Source organism: Aulonocara stuartgranti (genome assembly GCF_965226115.1).
Source record: "Aulonocara stuartgranti genome assembly, chromosome: 23".
NCBI classification, from domain to species: domain Eukaryota; kingdom Metazoa; phylum Chordata; class Actinopteri; order Cichliformes; family Cichlidae; genus Aulonocara; species Aulonocara stuartgranti.
Window position 1 is genome coordinate 13,708,379 of NC_138958.1, and position 27,467 is coordinate 13,735,845.

At 41.2% G+C, this 27,467-nt stretch overlaps 1 protein-coding gene across 1 annotated transcript; it reads right to left on the reverse strand.

The window, feature by feature from the left end:
• Nucleotides 1-1,711: 1,711 nt before the first annotated feature.
• Nucleotides 1,712-26,836, reverse strand: myo7ba (myosin VIIBa). Its single transcript, XM_082525004.1, has 48 exons — nucleotides 26,778-26,836; nucleotides 26,113-26,150; nucleotides 25,915-26,016; nucleotides 25,639-25,791; nucleotides 24,997-25,181; nucleotides 22,825-22,946; nucleotides 22,612-22,754; nucleotides 22,407-22,520; nucleotides 21,981-22,134; nucleotides 21,819-21,895; nucleotides 21,622-21,741; nucleotides 20,531-20,670; nucleotides 20,240-20,450; nucleotides 20,025-20,160; nucleotides 19,767-19,939; nucleotides 19,536-19,679; nucleotides 19,272-19,430; nucleotides 19,027-19,119; nucleotides 18,497-18,591; nucleotides 18,311-18,395; nucleotides 18,004-18,222; nucleotides 17,342-17,548; nucleotides 17,049-17,258; nucleotides 16,792-16,956; nucleotides 15,535-15,834; nucleotides 15,296-15,456; nucleotides 15,088-15,214; nucleotides 14,894-15,013; nucleotides 13,997-14,170; nucleotides 12,895-13,122; nucleotides 12,631-12,798; nucleotides 12,417-12,534; nucleotides 11,895-12,021; nucleotides 11,322-11,488; nucleotides 11,053-11,234; nucleotides 10,591-10,712; nucleotides 10,342-10,496; nucleotides 9,071-9,224; nucleotides 8,426-8,581; nucleotides 6,050-6,155; nucleotides 5,839-5,952; nucleotides 5,656-5,740; nucleotides 5,462-5,562; nucleotides 5,057-5,242; nucleotides 3,293-3,409; nucleotides 3,003-3,086; nucleotides 2,776-2,895; nucleotides 1,712-2,692 (listed from the first exon to the last, which is right to left on the reverse strand). The coding sequence occupies exons 2-48, from the start codon at nucleotides 26,128-26,130 to the stop codon at nucleotides 2,597-2,599; spliced, it is 6,693 nt and encodes a 2,230-aa protein (XP_082381130.1). The 5' UTR covers nucleotides 26,131-26,150; nucleotides 26,778-26,836; the 3' UTR covers nucleotides 1,712-2,596.
• Nucleotides 26,837-27,467: the final 631 nt, after the last annotated feature.

Consider the following 27,467-nt stretch of genomic DNA (forward strand, 5'->3'; position numbering starts at 1 on the left):
AAAGTTCACCATTTGATCCTTTTCACCTTGCAATGGTTAGTTCCAAAATTTTGTTTGTAATGTTGAGTAACAGCTGAGCCTGTTGGTGATGTGTGTAGGAACTGCTGACAACAGACGGTATAAAAGATGGATGCAATTTCCACATCTGAAAAAGTGAAACCAACGTTGAAAGGTCTTAAACCTGGATTCTCCTTAATGACCACCAGGGGGCCAGATCTGTTGTTGCAAAACGCTTTGCAGTCCTATAGAAGTCGATGAAAAAATAGCTCTCTGCTCTGATCTCTTTAAATACCTCCCTGCTGGGTCTATGGTTTCGCTAACTCATTTTTGGTTAAGTTGGATAAAAACAAAAAGTCTATTGTGTAAATTTTGGTTATACTATAATAGAAAGGAAGATTATGTCTGGCTTCACAATTGTTCATCTCAAGGCTTCAGTATGGGCTCAAATTGTATGGCGTTATTTTTGTGCCACTATTCTGAAAAGCTAAATTTGAGTGAACAAAACTCATTGCTGCGTGCAAAACATGTATTTCAGTGTTTGCTATGATCCATACACACACACAATAGCAGCCCCTCTTGCTCAGTTTTTGCATTTGCGCTCGCTCGCAATGTGTTGCTTGCGCTCTCAACATTTCCGCCTGTGCGCGTTCCACTGTTTCTATACACCGTTATATTTGTGCCACAAAACCAGCCAATCACAGACTTGGATGCAAAAAAATCTGATTGGCTGTTTTGGTCTCCAATCAGCTTGAAATGACGAAATGCACTATCCCAGAATCCATTTCGTCCAAAAAACGAGGCAGTGGCGGAGGAACACAGAGTGGCGGAGTTTGAAATATTACTCTTTCTGGGTCACAAAATAAACTTTTAAGATATTTTAATGCATGAATGGTGCTGTGTAAACTTCAAATAGCTGCTCGATTTATCAAGACATTACATATTTGCACAAGTGCTCTAAACGTTTTCGGAGATGCCTGTTACCCACCAGCTGACCAGCTAGAATGGAAAAAGACACAAAGCTGGAGTTATTCTGTCTTTACGCTGTCAACGTGCTGCTGTTGTTTAGCGCAGTTCAAAAAAGCACCCCTCTGACAGGCAAAGCCATCTGTTCTCTGATTGGATAGTTAAATTTGTGATTGACATGACATTGGCCAATCAGATGAAAGGAAGAAAAATAGGGTCAAAATTCGTACTTGTAACTTGAAACTTGAGTGCAGACTTTCTCACGTATTTTTTGGCTAAGTCCACACACAAATCTTTTTTACACACACACAAATTCTTTTTACACATACAAATCCTGATTTGCAAGTACAAAACTGATTTACAAGTACAAAATATTTATGACCACAATTTGAGCCCATACTTCAGAGCATGACTTCAGAAACCAGTGAGTGATGTCATGTAGTTGTGCATCTTTTAAAAGAAGTGGAAAATTGAGATTCATCAGGGACAATGCAGGGATTCAACATCTTGCCCAAGGATGCTTCGACATGGTGATTGGAGTATTTAGGAAATCGATCCACCAATCTTCTGATCGGTAGAGCTCCTCAATCTCCTAACCCACAGTTTTCCCAAAGAAAGCTCATATTAGTTGTCCCACGATGAGCTTTATTGTACGACAGTGGACAGTTAGAAATGATCACAGGGTTATAGTTAAAAACAAATCAATCATGATAATCACCTTTTAGGTAGTTCAACTCGCCAAGACACATTAACTGGGGGGATGTTTTATTTCACAATTTTAACACAGAGTAAAAAATTTGCATCTGTAAAACTGACATAAAGGGAAAATCATTGTGGAGATTAACTTTCGATATACTTTTTGAAGATGGGCTAATTTAAAGGTTGCGTGTGCAACCTAAACACACAAATTGTGAAGTCGCTTTGACACTTGTCCAGCTTTCACTGTGATTTGAAGATTTTCCAGTGTGAGGAAAATTCAACTTTGTAACATTTTTTTGTTTTTTGAGAAACAAAACACTGAATAGAACTTTGCTTCCAAGAAAATCTTTAATGTTTTTACATCAGGTAAATTAATGTCTAATAATTGTCTGGAATTCAACTTTCTTTTAATCTAAAAAATTGAGTACACGTGCGAAACGATGCGTCCTGTGCACATAAATGACATCTGTGACATTTTGGTGAGCAGAAACAGGTCAAATATTTTGAGCTAAAAAAAAAAAATCCACAAATGTAATGAAACTGACATTTACACGAAGTTCAAGAACAAATCTTATTAGACCTAGGTCTTTAACTTTGACTCAGACTCATTCAAATTGGATTTATTTATTCATAATAACACGCTAGAATTATTTAACTTGAGACAGTTTTGGTTTTGTGTCCATCATTAAAAACACCAAAGAGACCAATAACTTCTGATTTTGTTACTCATACACAGACCAGAGCATACATGACTTTAAATAAAAACTGAGAAATCTGCAACTACTTCGTTTCATGTAATAATTCAATGTTTTTTTAAGGAAAGCACAAAAAAGTTGATTGCTAATCCAAAAACAGAGAACTACTGTGAGTACAAGTTTCAGTCTGCAGTTACAGACACACAGCATGCTTTCAGCGAACTGTCATGCCACAGAGTTTAGATGTCAAAGCGGCGGTTCCTGGTTTGCACAGTCTTCCTGTCGCTGAGGTACATGTTAACGTAGGAGCTTATAAGATCGTCCATCTTGTAGCCCTTTTAACAGAAGAGAGTTATATAAAGAAAAGGAAATGTAGACGAAATATAAACCAAAACTTACAGAGTGTTTCACGTCTTACCAGTGACGTTTCACACAGGAACTTGCTGCCGTTGACTAAATTACCAATAGTCATGTGAAAGTAGGTGCTTCCACTGGACCAGTTAGCAATGCGGTTGAATGGATGAGTTGCCAGAGTTTCCTTCAAAGAAAAAAAAAAAACATGAATAAAAACATGAATAAAATGTTGATATGAGAGAAGGGCACTGAAATTTTTATTGCTCCATAGAGTTTTAGACTTTCTTTAACCTTGGTTTTTGGATGAATGATTGTGAGTCCTTGCTTGCTGATGGCAATTCGCACAATATCTGGAAATTTTTGCTCTGATGTTTGCTGAAAAGAAAGAAAGATAAGCAAATGAGGAAACTGTCAAGCTAGAGTCATGTTGCACTATTTGCAGAAACAGTGCTAAAGACCAGAGGCCCGACAAATAGTGACAGATATCAATAGCGATCAGATAAACACGCTGCCCACGCAGCCAATCTGATAGCTGATACCAAGATAACCATCGTGTGAGCTGCACTCGCTGGAGGCCTCACCTTCACATCAAAGAAAGCACAGCCAAATGTCGGCCAACGGTGAACCGCCTTCAGGAACGCCACCTTAGCTTCATCAGCTGTCATTCCAGTTTGTTTGTTAAATGAGGCGGTAATGTTCTGAAAATGAAAGTACAGATGTATCACAGAGTGAAACAACACCTTCAAGTGACCACTGCCTCTAATGAGGTTAATGGTTTTCTAGCATTAACACTGATGATTAAGAGGGAAGGAAAAAACCAAACCTACATGACCCTGTTTGTAAAAGCGAACCCTAAACCTAATAAGTGGTCGAGCCACCCTTAGCAGCAACAACTGCAACGAAGAGTTTGCGATAACTGGCAGTGAGTCTTTTGGTTCACTCATCTTTGCAGAATTGTTGTAATTCAGCCACATTGGAGGGTTTGCAAGCATGAACCACCTTTGTTTTTTCTTAAGAGACTCAGAGGTGGACTTGCTGGTGTGTTTTGGATCATTGTCCTGCTGCAGAACACAAGCATGCTTCAGTTTGAGTCACGAACAGATGGATGGACATTCTTCTTCAGGATTTTTCGGTAGACGGCAGAATTCATGGATCTGTTTATCACGGCAAGTCTTCCAGGTCCCAGCCCCAGACCGTCACACTACCACGCTACACCACAGAGTATTTTCCCAAAACTCTCAGGGATCATCAAGATGTTTTCTGGCAAAACTCAGACGAGCCTTTGTGTTCCTTTTGCTCAGCAGTGGTTTTGGTCTTGGAACTCAGTCTCTTTCATATGGTGTAGTTATGAACTCTGACATTAACCGAGGCAAATGAGGCCTGCAGTTCTTTGGATGTTGCTCTGGGGTCTTTTGTGGCCTGTTGGATGAGTTGTCAATGCGCTCTTGGAGTACTTTTGGTAGGCTGGTCATTCCTGTTTCAGGTTTTCTCCATGTGCGGATAACGGCTGTCATCGTGGTTCACTGGAGCCCCAAAGCCTCGGCTTTGTAACCCTTTCCAGACTGATAGATGTCAGCGACTTTGTTTCTCAGCTGTTTCGTTGGATTGTGACAGAATTTATGGATCCACGTTGTGCTGCTTTTGGAGATCTTATGTCTTATGTTTGAGATATTATGTTGCTTTTTTTCCCCTGTGTGTCTTGCTTCCAAATTTTATTGTGCAAGCAACTGTACATTGACAATAAAAGTTGTAAGTTCTAAGATCTTTTAGCCTGCTTCAGTTTGTCGCACAGGATCTATTTAAGGGACTAGTTGATTCAGCAGGTGTGGCATTAATAAGACCTGGGTGTGTTCAGTGTAAGTGAACTCAGCTTTGTAAAAAAAATGGTTTGGACATATGCAAAAAAGGGATAGTGGATATACTGGACGAAGATAACATGTCTTTTGTCCTGTTTTCCTTCTCTCGCCACAACCAGCCATAGCAGATGGCCCCGCCCCTCCCTGAGCCTGGTTCTGCCGGAGGTTTGTTCCAGTTGAAAGGGAGTTTTTCCTTCCCACTGTCACCAGAGTACTTGCTCACAGGGGGTCATATGATTGTTGGGTTTTTCTCTGTATGTATTATTGTAGGGCCTACCTTACAATATAAAGCACTTTGAGGCTACTTTTGTTGCGATTTGGCGCTGTAAAAATAAAATTTCATTGAACTGAAGAGAACATTTAAGATGACGCTGGCTGCAGGAGTTAAAAAGGAAGACAACAGAGATTTATTGTGGATGTAGTAAAAGAGGAAATGCAGACAGAGAAGGATGCCCTGTGATAGGGTGAGATAGAAGCAAGCCGTCATACCTTCTTCCACTCATTTTCAGACATAGCCTTCAGCTGGTCAGTGGGCACCAGCTCCTTCAGCAACTTGGGAATCATGACTAACTGGTTCTTATCATTGTTGACCTTTATGCAGAAGAGCAGAGCCGCAATTTTGAGCATTTCCTCTTTGGTGCACACATGATAGCCTCTTAGGTATTTGGGTAACTCCTGGAAATTAGAAAGACATTTCGTTAACTTATTTTTTAACAGGTCTTGGCCAAAGTTTCACTTTTTAACCGAGTATTCAAAACGTTTTTCAGTTGCAGGCAACTGTTACTAGATTTTAATCGCCAACTCCATCTTTGTGTGAGGAGGAATTGTGTTAATGGAAACATCTCGCTTCATATCAGCTGGAAAATTGGAAAATGAGACATCATTCAAATGTACCTGAGGGAAATGGAAGATAAGATCTGCTTTTGTGTCTCTGCCAGGGATCACGTTAAACCACAACTTCCTCATGAAGAACACAGTATAGTTGACCAGCCCACCTGCGGAACACACACGAGCACAGAGGTTTGTACAGGTGTATAGTAGACCATTTAAAGTCCCGCCGTCATTCTAATCAGAAGATGATTTATTACCATCAATCCTTTTCACACTCTTGGACCAGTCAGTGATTTGCCTCAGACTGTCAAAGAAGTAGTCTGTCTCATTCAAACTGAGAAACTGAAACAGAATAAAAAAAACACAACAACAGGCTGGTTTTTGTTCATCAAAGATGCCAGACCGTCTATTGTATAAATGTATAAAAATACTGAATGAACCTTGTCATTTGTTTTGACAAAAATGCTGAAGCCATCTGCTGAAGACAGTTCGAGCTTCCTGGAAATGTTCAGAATCAGATCCTTGATCCTGGTGTTGGTGGCCACTTCAAATATCTGGAGAAGGATGAGATTAATCTCAGATAACACCAAAATGCAATCTCCACCCAGCAATGGCCTTTTCTGGTTTCATTAAAAGAGTTGGTGTTTTTACCTCATCTGTGTCATTAGGGAAGTGGATTTTGTGGCGGATCTGGGTGCTGTTTTGTTGGATGGCATCTAACTCCACATGGTGAGGTGGGAGCTTCCTGGGCTCCATCCTAGAGCAGAACAACAATTATTAGGTACCTGCCTTTTTGTTCTTTTTCCTAACAGATAAGTCCAAAGGTTCAGTGTTTCTAAAGCAACTGACTTTTCTTCTTAGTACCACCTCAATTTAGGTTAAATGCTAAATATACCACCTGCCTAACAGTCTGTTGGCCCCCCTTTTGCTGCCAAAACAGCCCTGATGCATTGAGGCATGGACTCCACTAAACCCCTGAAGGCCTGCTGTGGTATATGCACCAAGACATTAGCAATAGATCCTTCAAGTCCTGTAAGCTCTGAGGTGTGGTCTCCATTGCCCATTGCTCTGTGGTTAAGTTCAGATGCTCATGTGCCCATTTTTGGTGCTTTCGGCGGTGGAGAGGAGTCACCATGGCTACCCTGACTGGTCTGTGGAAGCCCCATATGCAACAAACTGTGATGTACTGTGTATTCTTACATTTTTCTATCAGAACCAAATTGCCAACTTTTTTTTTTGGCAATTTGAGCTACAGTGGCTACAAGCTGGGATAGGCCAAGTGGATGGATGGATGGATGAGCCAGTCTTCAGTCTCATACATCAGTGAGCCTTGGCCAGCCATGACCTTGTCGCTGGTTCACCACTGCTCCTTCCTTGGACTTGGACACTTTTACAGATACTGACCACTGCAGACTGGGAACACCCCCAAAATGTTCTGATCCTCATGCCTGCCATTTTTCCTGCTTCTACATCTACTTTGAGGACAAAATGTTTACTTCCTCCGTGATATATCCCACACAGTAACAGGTGCCACGATGAGGAGATAATCTGTGGTATTCGTTTATGCCTGATTGGTGTATATAATTAATGAGCCAAAAATGTAATGTTACTCCAGTACCAAAAAGCATGTGGTCTTGGACTTCTTGGAATATGAGTGTGAGTATATGAGAATATGAGTAATTTAGAGATATGAACATATATTTTAAGGAGGCCACAGACTCAAGTGTACCCCATAATTCCAGTCAGTTGATCTCTTTACCACCTCACATTAGCTGTTCAGCTAATGCATTCAGGACATGCTATTTAAACTGCTTTAGTCTTTCTACAGTTACTTCTCCTTTTGCAATCCTTTTTGTAACCCACCTCCAGCGCAGCTCCTCCTTTTAATGCTTTTTCTGACCTTACCATTTATACCTATAGACGTTCACTTAGACCACACCTCACCTAATAAAGTTTGACACATGCTTGTTGGGAAGGTCACAGAACAAAGAGACAAACACTTCATGGAGCTTGTTGATATTCATCAGCATTGCCTCGAAGTCACATTGACCACACTTAACAGACCTACGTCTAACATTCAAATGATGTAAACAAAGTACTGGCTGCAACACTTTGCATTTCTCCACATTTCTGACCTAGTATCTCTGCTTTGTTGCAATAGGTGACTAAAGGGAGCCCAGTACGGGCATGATTATTCAAATTCACAACTCCATATTTTCATTTTTGGATTCTACTAGAGTAGCTTTACATGACTTTTATTTCCTTTACGCCACAGTTCTTCCGATTCACTGCCCCTTGTAAATAAGACTTGCAAAGCATGTGGGCAGGTCTTCCAAATGCCTGAGATTTCAGTAACATCGTAGAAAAAAACTGTGTGAAACTGAGTATTTAGCAGTCCCCTTGCTTCCTTGTATATACCACATTATGTGAAAAAGTTTAACATGAATGTCCACCACAGCAAAATGAGACATAAGACAGGAAATCGTGTAAATCATCATGGTTGTCTTTTAACTTCACTTTCTTCTTTTGTCCTAAGAAAAAGTAGAATTATTCCCCCCTTTGTTGTGACCAGTATGCTTGTGTTTGAATGATAAATGTTTTCTTTCTGTATTTTCTGATTACTAATAAAAGCTTTAATAACAAATGAGTCTCTGCAAGCCTGTTAGCATTATGGAGGAAAGCCTGGATGCAAATCAGATATATTTATAACTGAGGTCATGCAAATTCTGAATGTGGTCCTTTCACTGTGAAGATGATGCAACACATTTGTACGAAAAGGACTGTGTTCATCACCGCAAGCAGGTTCTGCACAACTTGATCTCAGTGAATCTATAAAAAGAAGTTAAATTATTTGACATTTCCTTTTCACACCCGAGGGAGGGTGATGCAACTTTCAGTCCTTTTTTACTCTTTAAACCAACTTTAAACGAGAAGCAGACTCTATCGACGCATTCTTCCTGTCGCACACTCAAAAGCGTCTCTGTGTTTATGTGTGATACATAATACAGGCCAGCGTGCGGTACAAACCTCAGAGAGCTCTGCATGCGCTGCAAACAGTCAGAGGCAAGTGGCTCTCTGCGTCGCGACTCCAGAAATCGCTGAGCATGTTTCAGAAGAGGCTGACTGGGAGGAAACAGGCCGCAGCTTAGCCACATCAGCTGCCAGCCATGCTCCATGCTTAACCTGGGTGAAGAATAGAAAAAATAATAAAGAAAATTTCTATCCCGGTCGCTCCTGCACTGAAACAAAGAAGGGCTACCTTCAAAACCTCCAATATTTTACCCTTTAAGTGTCTGAGAAGGCACATATATATTATATTTATTTATATCTTGTGATATTTTGAACAGTTTGTCCTTCCATGAGCATCTTATGCAACATCATGGAAAGTTGTGTGGAAATGTGTACATGTATTTTTTTAACATTATAGGCTTATATACTGTTTAAATTTTCCACTTCTCACTGTTTTGGAGTGATCCATGACTAACAGACCAAGAAGACTGAGAGAGAACTTAATAACCGGAGCGTGCAGAGCAGACAGGCAGGCTGTGGACAGAAACTACTCTCAGTTCATTCTTGCAACTGTGACTGTGTGATTATCTGTCAGGTGAGTTTCTGCATGCATCGCGTCTTACAAATTTTTGGATGCATGTACACAGGAAATAACATGTTTACCGGTTGTTATTGTTGGTCATCTGCTTCATGATCTGGCAGTAAATCTCATCCCTCAGAGCATCGTGTTTAGTGGCGGGGCTGAAGATTTGGTCAGTGAGTTCGAGGGGATTCTGCTGCTGCTTGGTGGGGTAATCACCCATGTACTTCAGGATTGGTACACAGCAGTCAAGGATGGCTAACAATGGTGGATTTTGAACAGCTGAGGTTACAGAAATACCTTTCTGTAACATCCCATTAGTCAGTATCTGTTTTCCCCCCTCTTATATTTCAAGACCTTGCAGCTGTCTCGTGGTTTCAGTTCTTCTTCTGTGTACTACTTATTACTACTCTGGTTTCCAACTTTCCTTGCTTACTAGGTTCTGGGCTTAAAATAAACAAAAAGAGTTAGAAGAAATATGAATATGTCCAGAGAAAGAAGCAGGTAAATTTTATGACTTCATTTTGTTTCATGTTGAGGTGTTTAGCTAATATCTGTCCACTAAGGTTTACTGCAGGCTTTATGTGACTGAATGCAGGGCCAGATGCCACTGTGAAAATGGCAGCTGAATAGCAGAAGATGATTGCAAATGTTCTATTAGGTTAGCACCACCTAGTGTGTCTGCCTTTTAGTAGCATCGTCGTCATCAAGCGGCAACCTGTGAAACGGAAAAATGAAACCAAAGAGGAAGTGCCAAAAAAACTGCAGTTTTGTGAGGCTGGCGAGTCGCAGTCCCCACAGACCGCTGTGTTAAAATGTCCACTTTACAGCAGAAATGAACATGTTACAGCCTGCCGCTGTTTCAGACTCTGTGGATAGTTTCACCCTTCATAACAAATCTTTATAACTCCACCTGGACACTAGAGTTAGGAGTATGCCCACTTTGATTGACTGGTGTGCTGATGCTGATCGCTGTGTGCTAGGCCTCGCCTGTGACTGAGAAACCTTATGCTGTTAATGACTTGACATGCCCTAAAACACAACGCACTTTAAACTAACTTAAATTAGAATCATGTTCTATAAAATAAGACTTAAATCTAGTGATAGAGACCATAAACTCATAAGGAAAGTGTTTGCTGGGGTCATACGTCGCGTATAAAGTAAGATCATGCGCTCATAGAGCTCTGCACAATTAGACTTGTTGCCCCCTGCTGGCCATTGCAAAGAATGCAGCTTTGTTTTCCACTTTTTAGACCCAGAGGCTTTGCCCAGCTTCTTTGTTAATGGTTTACCATGTAAAAAAAATTGGTGAAAATTTTTTTAATTATTGCATCTTCTAGTATCCAAAGGATATCAGTGAAAGCTAGACAGGCTTTGTGGGTGAACTCTGGGTGGCCTCCAAGCTTCTTGAGTAGTGGCTGTCTTATTGGCTCTCTGGAGTGGACCCACAACCTTTCGGGTGCAGCATTCCTAGCGATCACCTGACGGTTCACATCCTTAATGGGCTGCCTGGAAAGAGGACAAAGAGTGGTGCTGTCAGTACTGTTTCACTGATCTGCTGGTGAAAAAAGCCAGCAGAAGAATGGACGAAATTTTCAGATACCTGAAATACTCGACAGAGAAATCTTTCAGTGAATAAGGAGCAATTCTCCCCACTGTGCCTGTTTCTTTCATGGTGGCCTGTATGATGTCCTTCCTCTGGTTTGGTGAGAGGTTGATGAGGTTCTGAAAAAAAAGGAAACACCCACCGCATTTAGTCTTCATGCTAGCAAAAAGGTCTATAACTGAAAAAAATGGAGGCAGGTGCTGAACTGACAGCAAGACAGTAATGAAAGTGAAAACAATGAAAAGTTTATAGATAGATAGATAGATAGATAGATAGATAGATAGATAGATAGATAGATAGATAGATAGATAGATAGATAGATAGATATGTCTTCATGTGTGTTGTGATATCATAAAAATGTTTCATATCACTAATTTCTCAGGCTTTTTTTTTTCTTCCAAAATTTGGTCAATTGTACGTTGATTCACGTTTATTCTGATTTGATTGGCTGCTCCGTACCATGACCTCGTTGGTGGGTTTGCTGAGCGTTGGCAGGATTGTGATGGCATCGATGGGGACGGCCCCGGTTTGTTTCGTGCGATCGTTTTGGCCCTTAACCCAGCCGTGGTCCTGAGAGAAATCATTGTCTTTAATGAGCATGATGAGCTCTCCTTTCTTGAAGCTGAGGAACGTGGCGTCTTCTGGAGAGGATTGAAAAACAACTGAGAAGTCAGTCAGTTAATAATCAGGAGAAATGACTTCAAAGGAAGAGGAAGTGGGGCACTGACCTTGCTTCTCGACTTCTTTCAGGGCCACGGCGTACTGCGAACGCTCTGTCAGCCCACTGACAAACATGGTAATCAGCTCGGCCATGTCCGCCGCTGAGGGGCCGCTCAGGGTGAAGTCTCCTTTCAGCGTCATCAGAGACACGGCCTGGCCAGATTTTTTAACATTCCTGAGAACCACCACCGAGCCAAAAACACGATTAAAGCATTCCTCTTTTAGCAAATTCAACAAGTTGTTAAAAAAACAAATTGTTTATGGAACAATTTTCTGAAAATATCCAATATTTCCTTCACGATTACAGTTGCAAAAAGACAAAATTGTCTTGCCTTATAATAAATATTCAAGACTGTGATTTAAAGCTAAAAAGACTTTAAAATAGGTCAAATGTTTTTATTAAAGATTTGTCCTTTAAGGAGGACAGAAGAACAAAAACAAATCTTGTTTATCTTTTATCTTGTTCATAGTTTTTGGGAGCCAGAATTTCACAGATAGCGCATCCGTGTTAACAAGAGTATACCTTCAGGTAATCTTGTTTCCCTCTTGGATTCTCCTGAACAAAGCCTAAACAGGTTTACCTCACAGCGTTGACAGCCATTACTTCTGGGAAGGAGAGTTCTGCCAGCCTCTTCTCTCGCTCATCCAGGAATGTGATTCCTGTCCAGTTTATGGCCACAATAAACTTGCTCTTTGGCAGTGGAGGGCCTGGGAACATCATGGAGAAACTGATCATTTCCTGTTCCTGAGAGTTTAATCTAAGCTGTTTAAGATATTAAAATAATGCAGAAAATGTGAAATATATCAGTGAAAAGCAGCAGTAGTGGCCGAGTTTAACGACAATAAGGGAACTGCAACAATGAGTCAGTTTGGTGCCATTTTAAAGCAGAAAGGCTGATTGTTGCTTGCTCACAAATTTGACAATTTGCTGCTGACAATCTGAACACTCGTAAGTGTTGAGCCTCAAACAGAGCATAAAAAAATTAAAATAAACAAGAATTAAATGATAACTACCCCCCCAGCCTCAAGCAACGGTTCTTTTTTACGGTTTGATTTTAACTTAAAGGTTTACACTTTTATGTACAAGGAACAAAGACGCCTACCTGAAAGTTTGGCAACCTCAAAGAACCTGGAGAAGAAGATGGGCCACTTCTGTCGAGCGTAATCGACTATCTCCGCCTTCAGCGAATCCGTCTTTTGTTTGGAACTCACATACGAGCCCTGTGACCGGATTACAAAGACAAAAGAAATGATTCTACCCACAACATTTTTTTAACCCTCTATGTGTTACAGCATGTGATCCAGGATGCGACTGACCTGAGCATAGGCAGTGCTGACCATCTGCACCCAGTTACTCTCTGTCTTGGTCTCCAGCAGAGAGTTACTGATGCAGTCCTGCACAACATCCTTCACGTTTTCTGGGCGGCTGTCCGATCCGTGTTGGATGTACAAATGTTTTGCAGCGAGGTCGACATAGTCGTCCTCCTGGGGAAGTGAAATGTGGGAAAAACTCACGTTAGAGGTGTACGGCAGGAATGCTTAGTTGAATCCTTGGTTACAATACAAGCAATAGGAGCGCACCTTTTGACACTGGTACTCTCCAGACTTCAAGCCATGGATGATCTGCTTGTAGATGAGGTCTGTGCTGAGCTTGTCGTCACTGCAGTTATGCCAGGGGGTGAAGATCTCTTTACGGAAGATGAGACGCCAGGGGGCGTGCTGCTCCTGGCCTCCCCTCCTCTTTGTGTCCTGCTCACACCGGGAGATGGCGTCCATCACGTGCTCCCGGCCGCTGCCCAGAGCCCACACCTTCAACATAGCTTACCGTGTTAATATCTATCCATTTATTGACATACTTGTATTCATATTTAACTCGTACAATTATCAGGGAGGCATGTAACCAGTATGACCATCACTTGAAAATAACTACACTGCAAGCATCCCATCATGATTTTTTGTTTTTACTGTGTATTCTGGGTCACCTCTGTGCTTCTTTCCCTTAGAGCCTCTTTTTTTTTTGCACGTGCTTGTATTTTTTGTGACTTCCTGCTCGCATTAGTGTTTGCACAATACGGAAATAATCAGAGCTTGGTTGAATTCTCCAAATCTAAAGAAAGATGCTTCTTTTATTACCTCCTTTACCAGAGCATGCTCTGGAGCATTGTTTATGAAAGGAAGGTAGATAAGACTGGTCCCCAATTCAGAGCATTTACAAACAGGAATAATATAAATCAATAAAAAGCTGTTTAAGTCACACCGTAAGTCGGGTTTGACTGAGTGGAAAACTAGGAAGGTTTCAGATATTCCTTTCATGTAAAAAAAACCAAAACAACAAATTTTAACTGGCTTTATTTACATTTTTTCTGTTTTTCTTTTGCTTCTTCTCGTTCCTTTCTGCCACGGAAATCAAAGGCTTAGGTCTGAGCGTTCGGCTCTGTCAACAAGTTATTTCTGGTAATGAGCGTTTTTGCACTGCAAAGTGAAAAAAATCCTCACTCACTAACGCTTTTGGGCCCTGCATCTTCACAGCTCATAGGGTTTATATTTATGAGCTGTTTATAACAAATTGAGATGAGCGGCTGATAGATGTCTATTCTGGACGCTCTGATTGCCACAGGATGCTTTCCGCATATCAGCTTCCCATTTCAGATGAAAGAATTTGGATCCGTCTGTAAACATGTACCTTTGCATACAAGGCGACGTAGATGGAAAAGCCAAAGCTGTCTTTGAGGTTGATTTTGTTGGAGATAAGCTGGCAGATCTCTTTAGACGTAGATGCTGAGTCGACGGGGAGGTTAATGGAGCGGTTGTCCATAAGCATCACAGTCACAACTATGGGCTTTTTTGTCTTGGTGGCCTGTCACGGTGCAGGAAATAACATGTTAGTTAAGTGGAAATCACAGTTTGTGCATATTTTCTGCACCTTAAGTTAGTAGCTTACTCAACTTACACAAAAACATTTTTCAACTGTAAAGGAATATATCTAGAAACATGTGCGGTTTAATTTTTCAATGAGATTTCAGATGCCGCATAATTCCAACTGAGACCAAACCAACACTGTAAATGTGGACTGTGACGTCTCCTGGCAGCATTTTTTGAAATTCTTTTAAAAAGATGTGAGCATGTTACAGGATGTTTGTATAGCTAGTGTCAGCTGCTAATGTAGCATCTCATCAAATTTCAGCACAGAATTTCTTTTCTTTTATAACGATAATGACAGAGTCAGAGAAGTCTGCAGTCATATGCAGTTCTCTGAAAAAGTGCAGCCCTCTAACGTGATGTTTTCTGTGTGTCTTCCACGTGGTTGTGGAGTAATTTTAGCCCTTTAGCTGTTAGACAGATGGCCTCACATTTGACTTTAGAGTACTTTGGCCTAAAGAGGAGACAAAACGCTACGTCCAGATGAACAGAATCAACCTTTGGAGAGGTGCTGTGTATTATTTTTCTGGGAAGGCACCCATCAGGCTAAGGTGTAGATTTAATGCATAAAGTATTGTTGTCATTTAGAGTTACTGAGCATAGATTGAAGGAATTTTGAAAATGCTGCATTTTTCATATGAAGCTGTATAAATCTCAGCACCTGCAGCTCCAGATAGGAGGGAGGCTCCTCTCGTGTGCCGTTCATCACGGTGCGCCGCAGCCTGTCAGCGCAGTAGGACGAGTAGCCGCTCGGAGCCAAGCGGATGAAACTTTGGAGGTACTGCAAAGACAAGAGTAAAAGGTAAAACATCACAGCATTGAAATGCGCACAGCTGTTACGGCTGCTGTACTCACCTTTATAAATCGCTCACTGGGAGGAAAAACGCCCAAACAAAGCGACAGCAGGATCCAACCACGGAAGAAGCCCGTACGATTGTTGTTGTCATGAAGCTGTTTGCAGATCTGACAGTAAATCTCATCTCTGTTGCAGAAAACTGTGTATTAGCAGAAGCTCGGAAAGAGATATCAACAGCGGAGCTATGCGATTTCAAACTTCTGTAACCTGAGGTCAGGCCTGACGATAGCGTATCCAACGATGTAGTGAAGCTTTTCCAGAGAAGTCAGGGGTCTGTCCAGTGTGTCCGACTCTCCAGTCAAGACTTCGGGATCCTCCTTCACAGTCTGCAGAGTGGCAGGCTTGGAAACTTCCGTCTGATCATCTGACTGTTGGAGAAAAATGTAAATGTCCATTAGCTTAGTTAAAAAGTGAACGGCAACAAAATATTCTGGCTTCTGCCTCACCTCCTCCATGATGATCGAGGTTTTTCTGAAGTTTAAACCAGATTTGGGGATTCCATTTTCTTGAACATTTGATACTTTTCTGTTTTTGGACAGTAGGTCAGTGAATGTGGAGCCCTTTCGTCCTCGAGCGCTTGCATCTGGTACAGTGTACACCTTCTGGTTTTGAGGGGTCTGGTTGGGCACAGCAGAAGCCTTCCTGGTTCTTGTCAGGATGTCTATAAAGATGGAGCCCCTTTTGTTTTGTCCTGGTGGCTCAGGGACTGTAGAAGCTTCTGTTTCTTTTCTATTTCTCAGCACCCTCTAAAAAAATGAAAAAGTAAATGGTCAAACATCTCTGGAAACTGGCCCATGATTATCAAAATGAACACTGATTAAATTTGTCAAGTCTCTCCTGCAAGATCATCCTCTAGTGCCATTTTGGACTGCGTCTTGTGCAACAGTGTCTTAGTCCAGTTGGTTTGATGGTCTTACTTGTAATGCGTTCTACCTCGCAGTTGTGTGTACTCTTTGATGATGAAAGATTCATGAGAGTGTGAGTGTGGTTAAAAAGAATTTCAAGCGAATCAAGTGTTATAATGTCACATTTAGCCAAAAAGTGCTTTGAGCAGAAAAGCATAAGTCAGACACACAGTGAAACTCACGGCCTTTCATTTATTCCTGCATGCACGCCAATATCCACGTGTAATAGAAGAACAAAAAGCCACAAATAACAGGCGAAAGATTAAGGAAAAGATTATCTACAAAAATGAGTCTACAGCAGTCTTTGAAACAAACCACAGATTAGCCGAGGAAGGCTATTGCAAAGTTTAGAAACTATAACCTCAAAAGCATGATCAGCTCTGATTTTTAATTAGGTGACTGGAACAATTAGGAGACCCTGATCAGGTGATCAGAGAGGCCGGCTGCAGCTATAAGGTATCAGTAGCAGTTTTTATGTGAAAGTTTATGTAAAGAGAAAGTTACAAGAATTGAGATGGGAGAAAATTTAAGTGCTGTCTAGTCATTCTGTACTATTATGTGTCAACGAAGGTTTTACTTTTTTGTTTTTTTTAATAAAAGAGAAAAGACTGAATGAGCTTTTAGATGTAAGACTCTGAATTCAGTTCTCAGTCAAAATAACAGCAAGACTCTTAGCAGTCTTAATTTGATGTTGCTGGGAATGACTGACCCCAGACTGAAAACGAGAACCTCCGTTTTGCCAGGATTAAGATGGAGCAAACTTAAAGACATTCCGTTTTTTGAGGTTTTGATTCCTACCTGATCCAGGCCCACCATGTTGCTGAGACGTCTGTCCTTTCTGGACATCAGCTCCTGTGGCATAAAGCGATCCTGTGAGGAGGGTACCCTAACCTGGGCCCGTTTCTTTGGCTCAGGGAGGTCTCCCATAAACCTCAGGATGATCCACCACACTGTGAGCGAAGCCTGGTGAAAGCACAAAAGAGACATGATTAAACTTTATTAAAAACAGACAGAAACACGTGGAATTATGATGTGTGGTGAACTAAGAGAAGCACCAGAACATCATCTTCATCCTCATGGTAGAGCAGGGGCTGATGAAGCCTCTGTCGGATATGGGTGTGGGTGGCTGCACCCTGGAAGTACATGGAGGCAAACTTGGCGAAGGAGTACTCATCCAGGTCATCATAGTCTTCGTTGGGAAGATCCTCCTCCATCTGGATTTCGTCAATGTCTATCTCTTCAATTATCCGTTTCCCACCAAAATTCTGCAAACACATACAAGCACGTGTGACTCATCGGCTTATATCTAAAAATCATTCAACACCTGCCAAAACATCTGGTTCCAAACCTCATATCCCATGGGTGCCTGCCCCTCCTGCCCTCCTACAGTGTTGGGCATTAAAGTAAGGAAGTCAAACATGTCATCCACCATCTCCTGGTCTGACTGCCGCTTGGCCTCCATCTCTCTCTTCTGTCTCAACACCTCCTCCAAGCGCCTCTGTTTCTCCAGAATGAGCCGCTGTTCCTCTTCTTTCTCTTTAGCAGAGAGGTACATCTGAAAGAGCAAAAACAGTGCTCTAAGCAGGGGGCAACTAACCTTGTTGCAAAAATAAGTCAGACTACATAGAAGCCTATCAGGAAATGAATCAACTGCTCATCCGTAAACACTAAGGTCACAGATCAACTAAAGTTTTGGTCTCAGTCATCAGTTTAAATTGTTCCCTGCTACAGCTTGATGTGCATTGTGTAAATTCTGCCCTCACACTGAGTAAACAGATGATAAAGCAGGGTATGTGGCCACTCCTCGCTGGTGACAACAACAGACAAATTACCAAACTTCACAAAGCCATAAAGATAAATGCTTTTATGGATGGAGTAAACTAAAGCAAGGAATAAATACTTGAAATTATGCTCTAACATTATAAAATAAATGTGAAATAAAAACTAAAATAACTGATAGATAGCAGCACAGTGGAAATAAGATGAAACATCGGTGGTGGTGGTACTTACGTCTCTCTTCATCTTTTCGAGAGCTTTTTTCGCCAGTATGCCCCTGGTGTGTGCCTGTAGCAGGATTACAGCCTTCCTCTTGCGCTTCCATTCCTTCCTGGCCAGGTGTCCTCGAACATGGGTCTGTAGCACGAGGGTCGCCTGCCTTCTCTTTTTATATTGGAAGTGGAGCTGGCGAGAGCGAACCTGTGCCTGCAGCCTTGCAAAGCCCAGCTGCACCTGGAATCGGAAGATGAGCGAAGGTTTAAAGCAAGCGACGCCTCCATTTTCACTCGAGTCAATGCTGATTTTTGAAAACGCGACTTGCCACTTTGTACAGCTTCCTGCCTTTGTGTCCTCGCCAGTATTTCTGAATCACGATCGCAGCTGACCTTTTCCTCAGGAATTCTTTCCTTTAGATGGCATGAATCATGCAAATTTGAAGCAGTAATTCACATGTAAGAATACTAAATAAATAAATAAATAAAGCGTAATGCAGATCTAATCCTCCTACCTGTATTTGTAGCCTCTCAGGACTTTCTGGATCAAAAGGGCTTTCACATTTAGTTGTTTTATTCGCTCTACTTCAAGCATTGTGTCATGATGGTCCTGAAAGAAAACAGCAGAAATTACCATTTTATTTCCTTTTCATTTCCTGCGCTGGTTCTTGACTGCTGACGTTCAGACAGTAGTGAGATTCTTTTATGTACTTATGTATCTCTATGCTGGCAAAGCAGAGTGCTCCAATAGATTTTAGTTCTCCTCATCTGTATTGAATTTCTGCAGCACAGTTGATAAGAACAGGCCCTTCTCTGTAAAGGCCGCTTCCTATCAGCAGTGCATGTTTTCAGATTGCCGTACGTTTAAGAAAAATGTGTAGGCAACTGTGTATGTAGGGATAAATACAGACCGCAGAGGTGCACTATGAGACAACCTTGAAGGGCATGTTAGGTTTTTGGAAGTCTATGACTGCTTAGTGCACACATATTTCAGTATTTCAAACCATATACATTCAGCTAAGATTGTTCTTATAAGCTTCCAAACCTTTAGGAATATCTTTGTCTTTCCAGTCTTCCAGTCACCTTCTCCGGTAAGCAGGTTTTCACAAATACTTTCACAGCATTTCTCTTCGCTTTCCTGTTAAACCAGCATTTAAAAAAAAAAAAAGAAAGACAACAACGTAAATAACATTATATGGAAGACTTTCATTTGGATTTATGCTTACATATGAGTTGGTCATAGAAAGAATTTTGCTGATCAAAACACAGATTTTGTCAAAAACAACTCACGGTATTTGGATCACAGATGGAAGTTCTCAGAAGGACACGATATCGAGTTAGAAACTCATCAAATGTGTAGCGTACAGGATACCCAGCTTTCCGGATCCTGATGGTCTCCATCATACCGGAGTAACGGAGCTGCCGCATGCACAGCTCTCTGTCAAACAGCTGAGACAAAGAGGTACTAAATGAGATTTGAAGCAATTTCTTCTTTTTTTTCCAGTTTTCAAGCATGTTTTATTCTGTTTGAGAGGACCAAGACTGTCTCCTCACCATGGGCTTCTTGAAGTCATTGGGTTTGATGCAGCGGATGAAATACGGCTGGCATGCAGTCAACGTTTTCATCAGGGAATCCAGGGACTGGCGGAACTGACCGCTCAGTGTTGGCACACGCTTCTTGCCATCTGGTACTTGTTGCTAATACAAATAAAGTGCAAATATGTGTAAAAAATTCTATACAGTGATGGTGATGTGAATGGTCAAGTGATAAAAGGCTGCACTAACCCCGGTGTTTCCCTTGGCTGATGTTATGGTCATTTTGGCGTTGGCAATCTTGATGCTACCGGAGGTGGATTTGAGGTCATTACGAAACACCTGTTTCAGGAGTTTGTTGGTGGACTTTTCCAACATCTTAATGAGGTCTGAGCTCAGGGTGTCACGGTTTTTTTCAAGAAAACCTTAAACAAAAACAAAACATTGAGAACATCAGAGGAACATTACCAATCGGACGAAACAGGTTGGCTTTAAATGACTTAAGTGTACCTTGTGAGTCATAGAAGACCTTTCCAGCAAAATGCTCGATTCCAAACTGTGTTTCGTAGTTGTTCTTTGGGGGAAGATAGATGCCACCTTTCTCGTGATACTGGTTCATCTTTTGGAGCAGGGTGGCATCTGTGGCCTGAAAATTAAATTACACTTTTAAAACCCTTCCTTGCTTTGGTCCGTTAGAGAATTTAAAGTACGACGAGGACAAAGACCTTGGGGAAATTGCTTTCCTCGTCAATAAGCGACAGCAAGTTCATGGATTTGCTGGCCAGTACGTCCAGGGTTTGCTGGTTATCTTGGTAGTCAATGTGCTTCCAAACAATGTTTTCACGGGCGTACTCTTCCTGCTCAAGCTTGAAGATGTGCTTGACGAAGAACTGCTGCAGCTGCTCATTGGCGAAGTTGATGCACAGCTGCTCAAAGCTGCAGAAAAAGAAGAAACAAAGACAGAGGCTTAGTAAGAGTACCCACGCAGGCCTGGCCTGAGAACGGAGGACACCAACCTGTTTTTACTAAAGTTCTCAAAACCAAAGATGTCCAGAAGGCCGATGGATTGTTTGGCCTCGTTCTCCTCATCAGGCGGCTTGTAAATGGCACTGTTGATTTTCTCCACAATCCAAATGAAAAGTCTTCCGTATATACCCTGGAACAAATACACGGACACCAGCAATAAAGCTTTTTTTTAACGTGGAAACTGATCTGTGACCAGTTGCTACTGATGATGACTAAATTAACCTATCAGTATGCTGATGGCTAATCTGTAATCGTATCGGCTGGACTCTGTCTCAGAATGGAATTTCTGTGGTGAGAGGTGGCGGGCTGGGGTGGGTATTTTAGTATCCCCTCGGCTTGCTGCCTGTGCTTTAGAGTTTTCCTGGTGGACAAGAGGGTTTGTTCCCTGCACCTTTAGCCCATCGTCTGGGCTTATTCGGGAATGAGAATCTCCGAGTCTGAGGCCATGGTCCTCACCTTGGAAAAGGGTAACAACTCTGGGTCAGAGACGAGTTACTGTCCCAATTGGAGGAGTTTAAGTATCTTAAGCTCTTGTTCACGAGTGATGGGAAAGAGGAGTGGGAAATCGCTGGACTGATTGGTCCATTGCAGTGATGCTGCCACTGTACTGGTCTGTCTTGGTGAAGAAAGAGCTGAGTGTAAAAGTGATCTACGTCCCTACCCTCACCTATGGTCACAAGCTTTGGTTAGTGACTGAAAGAATGAGATCACAGATTAAAAAGTGGTTGCTCCTCCACATCAAAATGAGCCGATTGAGGTGGTTCAGGCATCTCACAAGGATGCCTCGTAGGCACCTCCTAGATGAGGTGTTTCAGGCATGTCCCATCGGGAGGAGGCCCCAGGTCAGATCCCGGACATGCTGGAGAGATTATATCTCTCAGTGGATAGGGAGAGCGAGGTCTGGGATTCTCAGCTTAAGGTGCCCCCGCGACCTGGCCCAGATAAGCAGAAGAAAATGGACTGGTGGATGGATAAAATTACAATCTACACAGGAAAGTAGTATCTGATTACCTACTTTAAACCATCTAGGCCTATCTTCCTGACTGCTAAAATGAGCTGCAGCGTCACACATTCATTTTACTTTGACAAATGCGTCCCTGCCGTCCATGGCTTGAGCAGAGGTCAGACATTTGGTCACGTGTTCCCTGGCAGTCTGGAAGGAGCGCTGAGTCAGACCTTTCCCCAGTGCTTTGGGATCCACCTGAGGCAACAAGGTAGCACAATCAGACAAGATGATCTCTTAACTCTAGCTGTATCTTCAGAGAAAACGGCACATGCCTCCAAGAGCTCGCTCGCCATTTTGAAATTGGTCGACGTGTGGACGTTGCAGGCTTCCAGATTATCTACGATGGTGGCTGGAATTCCACAGGAAATCAATGTCAGTTACTTGAATGATTGCACCTGTTTCAAAATAATCTTCATTTTTAATGACTGCTTTACCCTCAAAGTCCACATTGCCCAGGTGAAGAATGGCTGCGAGCAGTTTGGAAATTTCCCACAAGTCATTTTCTGTGAATGTGAGAATCTTCAGAGCTGACTGGAAGTGAGCGTACTCCTTCACGTCGTCACGGCCCTCACAGCTGGTGCAGTTACCCTGGTGTGGTCACATGAGTTAAAACTGAATAAGCAGTGAGTTATCAGATCAAACATCCAGGGCACCAGTAATTGTTTCTGTTCAGTTTTGCTATTGAAACTATGACAAATCCCATGAAACTGATATACTGATATTATGGTTACAGAAACCATGACTATAAAGATTTTTAATTTGGTAAAATTAAAAATTAATTTGGTAGATTTTTCCCACCTGCTCCATGTATTTTCAGAAAACATAAATAAATCCAATCTTTAATCTAAACATCACAGTACCATGGTCAGATACTTGTACTCAGCGGCGTTTCCAAGGGAAAGAATCTTCTTCTTTTCTGCCGACATGCCCATCAGCATGTGGTAAAAGATGTGGTAGTTTCTTTCGTCTGGTGCCTGCACATTGATGCATGTGTTCTTTACTACAGGAAAGTTTGGCTTTAACACAATGCTGTTTCCGAAAAGTTCAGCAGACTGAAATTCCCACCTGACGACACACCCTGGACTTCTCCAGCAGGTACTGCTCAATGCGGGCACCTTCAATAGCCCCGCCCTTGGTGAAGCTGATGTCGATGTACTTCCCAAATCGACTGGAGTTGTCATTTCGAATGGTTTTGGCGTTACCGAAGGCTGAGAGGATAAGCTACAGTTAATAAAAGGCAAGTCAAATGACAAAAAGGTGCTGGATAAGACAGCGTACCCTCTAAGATGGGATTTGCTTCTAGGACCTGCTGCTCAATCCAGGAGCGCTGACCGCTCACTGCAGCCAGAAACTGCAGCATCAGCTTGGTGCTCTCGGTTTTCCCAGCTCCCGACTCTCCGCTGATAAAACACACGAGGGGGGTGTAGATGTGATGGATTTCCTGAATATTTTCATAAAGATCTCAAAAGGATTTGGCTCAAAATTAAACTTCAATACATTGATAAAGCAGTTCTGCTTGGATCAGTTCAGATCTTCTCTATTACTCAAGCAGCAAACTCAGGAATAAAATAACAAGGCATTCTAATAAGGAAGCGCATTTTATCTCCAGAAAGACCAGGACACTTAATGAGTCCTGGTCTTTCCTGTTAGAGCATACTTAAAGGATCTTTTTCATTTAGTCACCCAGACTGAATAACAAAGATTTCTGAACTGAAACTTTAGAGAAACTCCAAAACCGAATGCTAGTTTTGGTTATTTCCATTATAATAATAGAAACTGGGCCCTTTTTTGCTGTTTTAGTCTTATGCATATGATGTATTAACGCACCAGTGTCTTTTTTCTTTACATATAGTGCTTCATTTTTTTGAATTCCTAAAGCTTCCAGCATCGGGAAATATTTTCTTGTTAGGTGAATTAGACAAGGATCATGAACAGTCGGCTGAGTATAAAGGTAACAAAAGGCACCCACTATGTTCACTAATTAATATTCAATTAGGTGACAAATGTAAAGTCTGGAGAGACTGAGGACAAATTTTTAACTGGTTCTAGGTTGTAGTTTCTATTAACTGTAACAAGGTAACTGCCTGAAAGAACGCAAATTGTAGGTTATGTCCAAATATTAGTGAATATTTTTACCTTACCTTTAACCTTAGTGGTGATAATGGTGTTACCTTGTTAATACTTCACATTTATTACTTATTGGGCACTTAGGCGCTCCTGTAAAGGTAGCTCTCTCTTTTTCCCATAAACAAAAGCTCCAATTAATCATTTTACTCAGTCCAGCAATCATTTGTTATCTTTTAAAACAGACTTGATAGTAAAAAAAAAAAAAGAAAAAAGAATGATGTGCAATAAGATGTAATAAATGTATATAATATTTGGAGTACTTAAAATTTCAGCACTAACATGATTTTTAAAGGATTTTATACCATCTCAAACAGATGCTCACTAAAGAAATTGTCAGAATTTAGCCCAGCTAGCTCACGCATGCACCACCTCCATAAAGATTGCAGTCTTAAATAATCTGAATATGTGACACAAATCTTTTCACCTTTAGCGCCTTTATCAAATACTTAGAGGTATTAATGTGAACAACACACAGATAAACACAGAAATATGTGCTGGGGCAACATTTCATAACTCCAATAAATGGGCGAAATTTAAATGCTGAGATGTTTCAATGATCAAAGGAGGAAATGTGGTGGACCTACTGGTGACCATATCCATATATTTGGTCATCTTCTGAAATTAGAGGAATTTGGGGGGGGGGAAGGGTTTAAGGTACTTAAACAGGTATTCTACCAAACTTTCATAGAAGAATATCAGAGGGCATTGATGGAAAAACTAAAGAACAGAATTCAATTTAAACCATTCTCCTGACATATAAACACCCCATCATATCTTATAGACCCCAGAGTACCATATCACCCCAACAGAGAACGGTGCTCTCAGACTGCAGGCTTACTGAGACATTTAAAAGTGTAGTCTCTGTTTTTTCCCTGTTTCCCTATAATTTTATATTCCTTGTTCCTATTAAGAAATTTCTACAGTGTATTTGGGATGATTTCACTTAAGCCAAATAGTTTTAAATAACATCCATCAAAACATAATATAATTTAAATCTAGATGTACACGTAGTATAAACCAGTTTTATATGTTTAAACAATCTTTTTATGTGAAGTGTATGTATCTATGTATGATCACAATCTAATAATAAAATTCCAATCAAATGCTTTGATAAAGAATAAACATATTAAAGTGAATACTCTGATTTAAAGTCATCCACTTTACCTTCTCATGCTTTTTTCCTTTGCTGCTGCTGTATCATTTTTTCCTAGTCTCTACATTTATTCATTATAATTCATATAGATGCAGCTTAAAATTGAAAAACCAAGAGTCTGAACTGCATCTGTGACTATATGAGTGGTAAAACTGACATAAAAACCCAACCTGATGACACAGCACTGGTTCTTTCGGTTGCGGCGCATGTTGAAAAAGCAGCTGTCTGCGATGGAGAAGACATGAGGCGGCATTTCACCCAGCCGCCGGTCTGTGTACATGTGCACATGCTCAATAGTGTAGATGGGCAGCAGCTGGTAAGGGTTCACTGCGACCAGAATGGAGCCCGTGTATGTCTTTAAAACAGAGAGCAGCGAGTAAACACGTCGTTATCATGGTGGAAACTCAGCATGTGATACATAACTCTCACAGATTAGTCACAGTAAAAAAAAAGCAGAGATAAATGCTGAATGATTGCTCGATAAAATAACTGAGAAGTATAAGATAGAGGATATTACACTCAGTATAATTTGCCCCCAGCCTTTCACAGCAGTGTTTTTACACCACAAAAAAGGTCCAATTCATAATTAAACACACGCTCCGTTGAGTTTTGGCGTTGGGACTCATAAACACTGGGTTACTCTCTTTAAACAGAGGCTCATTGGTCTCTATGGAGACAAACAACACAGTGATAAACTGCAGGGCAAAGTCTGAGCCTGAAAGCTGTTCGCATCAAGTAAGCATTTCCATGGATGGTTATGGATGTCATAAAACTAGGCGGCTCTGCAGTGAATCCAGGGAACATAAACTTACATAGATGATTCCTTCCTTGTGTCGTACCAGGAGGTTCCTGAGCAGTCCGGCCTCGTTCAGGTCACCCAGCCTGATCATATCGTCTACGCCGTTCACAGAGGTCGGATGCATGGGCCGGATGCTTTTCTCATTTAACTTCTTGAGCTTGTGTTCCTGTGTGTTTGTTATTAAAGATCTCAAATTACACAGAAGGCAAATACAGCTCTTTTAAAGGCAGATTTCACATTATTGTAAAGAATCTGGCAGGAGCGCAGAGTATCGGTCGGGTTTTTGTACCTTTCCTTCGTCATCGAGCAGCTGAATCTGCCCGGTGTCTGTGACCTTAACCTCCGCCCCAATCGGCACCCCGGTGCCCGTGTCCACCCATACAAAATCTCCCTGTTTGGGTGAATTGGGAGTTATCATGAATAAAAAGGCCTTGTAATGATTTAGGATCATGAATCTTAATTATAGAAACAGAGAACTCATTCCTACCTTGCTCAGGTGCAGCATCGCTGAAATGTGAATTAAATCTGCAACGAAAACATTTTCTTTTCTACTTCTTATGAAGGAAAAGTTACAGCAATCGAACTTAAAACACAATCAATACAGATTTCCTTAGCCATGCTATAAAAATCAGTTTCCACAGTTTTGCACTTGCTCAAGGGTGTTTCAGCCACCCTCCTATTCCACCCCAAAATATTTTTTGTAACCAGTTTTCCAAACATGACAAGCATTATTGTTGATATAATGATCAGAAGTAACAGGAAAATACATCAGTATCCTTAAAACAAGCTAAAAGGCTCAACAGCCTTTACTGGACTTGGACTAATCATTCTTATCTGTGGCAGTTAACCCCTAAAGACCAACTCTCAGTCAGGACAAACCCTGACTGAGAGTTGGTTTCATATCACTGCTGGGGATTTATACAACAGCCACATATTTTAGATATGTTAAAAAGCAGTCTTCTGCTACATTTACACAAACTTTAAAGGCAACTAAAATAAAGCATGGGTTTCACTTTGAAGACACGTTTGTTCAAAAGTATACACTGAATTTTATAACCTTGCTACTAAAGACCAAAAAAATACACAAAAAACATATAAATATTTTAAAAATCCATCTTTTCTAGCTACATTTTTAGAGAAATCAGCGCTTACCTGAGAACAGGTATGTGTTGCGTGGAAGCCCCTGCTACTGATGAGGGACTAGTTCCTTGAGTGGCTCTAAACCAGGAAGTTTTCCTGGCAAAGCCCCACTTTATGGTACTTTGACTTTGCTCCTGCAAACGCAGAACCAAGAGAGTAACTATTATAATGCCACATCCCAAACATTTACTTAATACGAGCGCAAACCCCCCTAAATTTATTTGTTTTTAAACACCTACTGCTGCTATTTATAAAGTGTTATTTTCACATAGTAAAAGTCAGGTTTCATGGTGGTTGATAAGGTACACAGTAGCACACAAATAGTCATCATATTTTCATTTTTTTGGTCTTTCAGAACTTAAATGGTTCAAAAAACAAGTTAGAGTCTGAGTCAAAAGTGGAATGATGATTATATAAATGCCAGTGACAATAACTTTTCCTGATTGATAAACACGCTGTTGTCATGGGTCAAATACGTGCCAACACGTTGTGATGTATCACAGGCAATTATGTTGTAAAACAGCATGCAGTAAAAGGGAATGACTGGGCTCAGCCTGAAGATAAAAGAAGGCGAATAAAAACAGACAGGTCAGATTATTCCAGAAGCAAAAACCAAAATAAAGGAAGAAATTCAGCTGCATCAACATGTGGCCAAATTAAGTGACACGTGGGACTGAATCAGATTTTTCATGTAGTACTTGG